This window comes from Octopus bimaculoides, chromosome 2, assembly GCF_046866305.1.
Source record: "Octopus bimaculoides isolate indiv1 chromosome 2, ASM4686630v1, whole genome shotgun sequence".
In the NCBI taxonomy this organism is placed as follows: domain Eukaryota; kingdom Metazoa; phylum Mollusca; class Cephalopoda; order Octopoda; family Octopodidae; genus Octopus; species Octopus bimaculoides.
This window is the reverse complement of record NC_142929.1, coordinates 104,556,450-104,562,109: the sequence shown is the minus strand read 5'-3', so window position 1 is coordinate 104,562,109 and position 5,660 is coordinate 104,556,450. Positions and strand designations below refer to the sequence as shown.

At 36.0% G+C, this 5,660-nt stretch overlaps 1 protein-coding gene across 1 annotated transcript; it reads right to left on the bottom strand.

Annotated features, from left to right (window-relative positions):
* Positions 1-2,256: 2,256 nt before the first annotated feature.
* On the bottom strand, positions 2,257-4,311 carry LOC106875978 (non-structural maintenance of chromosomes element 3 homolog). Its single transcript, XM_014924321.3, has one exon. It carries the CDS (start codon positions 4,189-4,191, stop codon positions 3,412-3,414), a length of 780 nt encoding a protein of 259 aa, XP_014779807.1. The 5' UTR covers positions 4,192-4,311; the 3' UTR covers positions 2,257-3,411.
* Between the last annotated feature and the right edge of the window lie 1,349 nt (positions 4,312-5,660).

Below are 5,660 nucleotides of genomic sequence, written 5' to 3'. Positions count from 1 at the left end.
AACTCTATTGTCCATTCTAGCTTTTAAGATAGTAGGATGTGATGAGGGAGCGTTGGGTGTTATTCTAGCAGGGTCAACGCAACAGCATAAAAGGTCCACAAGGAATGAAATAGATCGGCTCTGAACAGATACTGTATTTGATGGCATATAAGACGCCCCCCGCTTCTTACTTAAAAAAAAAAAAACCGGGTCTTGTATACGAAGTTGGTCCTCCAATAATCCAATCTTGTTGCTGGTGCTATTTTACCTGGCATGCACTACTGAAACTGCGATGCATCTTTTAATGTAATCAAATACATTCAAACAACGACATTTCTGTCCATTTTAAGATACGGGCTGTCTAGGAGAGGCACCCATCGCTCGATTATTTCAAGTTGTAATATTTTGTATGGTTATTTTCCTTTAATTTAGAGATCTTTATTATTATTTTTTTTTATCGTGACTGAAAAAAAAAGATGAAAGTAAACATAAATCATACAGGAAAATTGAAAATACTACGGAAGGGGAAATTACTTTTGACGTTTATATGTTTCCAAGAGCATGGGCAACGTGAAGCGATTTAGGATATTTTCCAGAATCTTTGTAAATTGAAATGAAGCTGGATGAAATTTCGGTGGCTGTGGAGTAAGTAGCTTGCTTACCAACCACATGGTTCCGGGTTCAGTCCCACTGCGTAGCACTTTGGGCAAGTGTCTTCTACTATAGCCTCGGGCTGACCAAAGCCTTGTCAGTGGATTTGGTAGACGGAAACTCAAAGAAACCCGTCGTGTATATGTGTTTCTGTGTCCCCCCCCCCCCCCATCGCTTGACAACCGATGCTGGTGTGTTTACGTCCCCGTACTTAGCGGTTCGGCAAGAGACCGATAGAATAAGTACTAGGCATACAAAGAATAAGTCCTGGGGTCGATTTGCTCGACTAAAGGCGGTGCTCCAGCATGGCCGCAGTCAAATGATTGAAACAAATAAAAGAGTAAAGTTTGTGACATAAACCAAAACACTGAAAACATATAAAGATGTGTTGTGGTAAGAAAATAGCGGTAAGTGAAATGACTACAACCAAAGAGTTGAAACCAATAACGGATTTAGATTACCATTCATTGACTACAAGATGCTTATTATCTTTTATGCATTTCAGTCATTGGATTAAAGGATTTAGTTGAACAAATCGACCCCGGTACTTATTCGATCGGTCTCTTTTTGCCGAATCGCTATTGTTACAGAGACGTAAAGAAACTAACACCGGTATTAAGCGGTGGTGGTTGGGGGACAAATGCATTCGCAGGGTTTTGTTCGACCCCGGTGTTATGGTAGAAGATAATTTCCCAAGGTTCCACGCAGTGGGACTGAACCCAGAACCATGTGGCTGTTTTGTAGCAAGATATTTTGACTGGGTAATCAGTACCTTTGGTTTCTCAACTCGATCCAAGATTACCATTGTGTTGTGCAAAATAGTTTTCGTTTCATCTAAATTGTTTTGTATCAGATTCTTGGAGATTTTGGTTTGTTTACATTGTTGACACTGAGGGAAATTTACTGCACTGTTAAAGTTGAATATTTCTCAGAAGGAACTGCGAGTTTAAAGCAAGTGTGAACCACCCTTTGGAATATTCATGGTCTGTTAAACACGCAGTGAATGAATCGCCACTTTCGATCGTTATAAATAAATAGCCTAAACGATAACAGTTCATAGCTGCCCTCTCTTCTCAAGACAGCGTGAATTCCCATATTGGTGCTAGAGAGAAAAGAACAATTAAAAGGAGTAGATAGGGGTAGTTTATAGAAAGCGACTACAAAAAAAATTGGGGTATATAATACATACAATGACCAAACTGTACGAGTAGAACATTACGTCCCAAACCAAGGAGGCACTGTTTCAACGTGATGGGTAACGACTGTATTCAAGTGACAAACACCCAATATATGAGGACTTTCTGACTGCCTTTATTATTATTGCTTCTATTTCTCTTCCTAGTGGTTTTGTTTCGATCAGATTACGTCTGTAGACAGAGAAAAAAACTTTGGCAATGAAAATAACAGCCAAAATTAGATGACTAGGAAGTAACTACCGGAAGTGACGTAACAATGTTAACCCGAAATCCATTGTGTTCCTTGAGTGGAGTTTATCATATAAGATTGTTTGAGAATTTGACTTCGATTAATATATATTGCTTTTTAGTAAGCAATTCTTTGTCTAAATGTAAACATAATGTAGATTTCAAAAATATAACTATAACACAAAAAGACGTGAAAATTGAGAAATGTTAGAAAAATATATTATGTACATAAACTCATTTACAAAAACAAATTAAGCTCTAAGGATGAGACATTTTTACAAGTTTTTAGAACATAAAAAATTGATAATTTAAAACTTATTAATAGTATTCTTATATGAAATGTATTATTTGATATTAATATTGTAGTGCATCTGAGCACTGTGTACAAGAAGCTCATTATTACTTACAATGAGACAAAATGAAATTTTGAACAGATTTTGTTGTGAATCTCAAGAAAGGACTTTTACAAAGAATAATTTATGAAAACAAGTTATAAAGATATTAGTCATAAATGTTTAAAAATAATGATGTATAAACGAAACCTGATAGTGAATTACAAAAGAGTATGTTTTGTTAGGCAAAACTGCAGAAAGGAAGTTGTATTTGCCAACTTTTTGGCGGCAAATATTTTATCCTTAACAAGTATTTTTGCTGTTTTAATGCAGTACATTTTTATATGAATGTGGTTGAAAATAAATTCCTATAATTCTTTTGAGGGTGTAACCAGTTTAAAACTAGAGTCTTGTGTAAGAGGTATCTTTCACTTGTCTATTGATATAGTCCAGAGGTAATCACCGGCTTCATGTGTTTGTAAATTCTTCAAATATATTTGTATACACAAACTGGAGTCTAAAGTAATAATAGTAATAACAATAAAGGCTGTGATTATGTTAGCATTAAATTGCATATATATACATATATATATATATATAGAGAGAGAGAGAGATTCCAATCGATTTTGGCAAAAATTAGTAACTGAACGGTCTTAATTGCTTTAATTTCGCCTAATTATACTTAAGCGATTACAAAAGTGAATGAAGAGGAACACCTTGAATAATTCGATTAATTCACGTACAGCTATGTAAAATTACAAAGCTATTAGACTTTCTTACATTCAAGTTGTATTAAGACCATAACTGTTTCTGATTTAGGCCTATCGATCCCAAGCAGTTCAGTAGTACTTTATTTTATTGACCCCGGAGGGTTGAAAGACAAAGTTGGCCTCGGCGAGATTTGAACTCAGACCATAACGAGTTGGAATAACAATAAGAACTGACTTAATAACTGGCATTTAACTCTACCAAGACACCCTGCGTAGATGTGTGAAGTGGGGAGAGAGAGAGAGAGAGTATTACTATTATGATGTTGAAGATTGGTTTGCCTCTTCTTCCATACAGTTATTCCAGAGAAGTTTCCACTGAGAAGGTTCGGTCTTGTATATCTTACTTACATAAAGTAATACATCCTTCTTCTGAAGTTCTTTTTCAGCTCTGAATCCCCAGTGAAATTCATACTGAATCGGTTCACTGTTGCTTTGACGAACATATTCCAAATAATATTGGCGAACGAATTCCTCGGTGAGTAACTTCTTCACATCTCCAAATACTTCATGATGTACATCTGGATCGACACCGAGTTTCCGAAGTGCTTTCCACAGGTCTGAATCGGATATCACACCACCATTCATGTAAATAATGGCCAGAATATTAAAAAGGAGCCCGAGTTTAGCCGATTCCTCTTCGCTGGAAATCAAATTAATATTTCTCCTAATATCGCTTCTGCTTGTAATTAAAATGTAACGTTTTTTTAATTTATCGTCGAATTCAATAAGCTTGGCCCCAAATACTGATTGAAGCATATCCCGAGATTTCTTGAGAATTGCTGGAAAGTATTTCTTTTGGTCTTTTAGTATATGGTTATTAATATCAATTTTACGAACTGGAATCTTTTTCTGATCTGCAATCAATAAATATTGTACCAGTTCGATTGCTTTGCGTTCCAAATCTTCAGATTCGGTTGTTAAATCATTCTGAGTCGAATTTTGTTCATGTACCTGAGAAACTGTGGGGGTCTTAGATTTGGACGAGCAAGACGGCATTGGAGCTGATTTTTGACTATTTGCTGTAACTTTCGGCATAATTCTTCAACAAGAATCCAGAGACACAGAATTACAACAGAGACATTATTCTCTTCTTAAAGAGTTCTAGTTTAAGGGAACTAACTCTAACCTGACTTTTCTGCCAACTATTACAAACCAATGAAAGACGCCTCTAACATAGTTGTTCGACTAGCTAGAAATAAGATCTAAAGGCGACGAGCTGGCAGAATCGTTAGCACGCCATGCGAAATGCTTAGCAGTATTTCGTCTGCCGTTACGTTCTGAGTTCAAATTCCGCCGAGGTTGACTTAACCTTTCATCCTTTCGGGGTCGATAATTTAAGTACCAGTTACGAACTGGGTCGATGTAATCGACTTAATCCCTTTGTTTGTCCCCTCTATGTTTAGTCCCTTGTGGGCAATAAAAAAAAATTAAAAAATATAGAAATAAGATCTAAATTTCCTTCTTATTTTTCAGGACAGGTCCTAAATTCAGGTGCCAAAATTTGCGTCGGAAAGAATTAAAAAAATTCTCTAAAAGTCTGGAATTTCAGCTTTAGTTACTTAAACGATTATTTTATTATTTTTTTCTTCTTCATTCTATATTTTGTGGTCCATGTAAATATACGTCCCAGGCCTACCAGTGTTTATCTACCCCCATAACAATTTGAAAAGGATTATTCTTATAACTGACTTTCGTTGCAGAGGTGCCGGCCCTGGAAGAAGAGGTTGAAGTTTAGATCTCTATTCACTACACTGAGAGTTATCTAAACGAAGCTTTTGCGTTCACCTACTCACTATATATAATCACCTCGGGCCGACCAAAGTTTTGAAAGTGGATTTGATAGGCGGAAACTGAAAAGAAGCCTGTTGTATGTATATATATATATATGTGTGTGTGTGTGTTGTCTGTTTGACCCCCTACCACCAATTGACAACCGGTGTTGCTGTGTTTACGTCCTCGTAACTTAGCGGTTCGGCAAAAGAGCCCAATAGGATAAGTACCAGGCTTTAAAAAATAAAAAAAAGTACTGGAGTCGATTCATTAGACTAAAATTCTTCAAGGCGGTGCCCTAGCATGATTCGCAGTCTAATGACTGAAAGAAGTAAAAGAATAAAAGAATAACGGCAACGAACAAAAGTGTGTTGGGCGGGGTCACGGAGACAGTCAATGGAGGTATCCTGGATTTTGACTGTTCAGAGAATGGTAAATCTACTCTACTGTCTTTAAAAATATGGGCACATTAAATAACGTAGTGGTAAAACTATAATTCTGAATAAAAATGTAAGATGGGGATGAGCGGAATTCTTTGGCGAAAGATCTTTTCAGTAAGAGTTGACCTCCAATTAAACATAAATAGTTAGCCTAGATGTATTTGGTGTTTTTCTAAAAATAATGCGATAGCAAATTATTCAGGTAATTATTCAAATTCTTTAATCTAGAATAAGTCTCCTAGTCGTAATATTATACTCTATCAACAAGCAGAAATATATTTTCTACCAATAAAT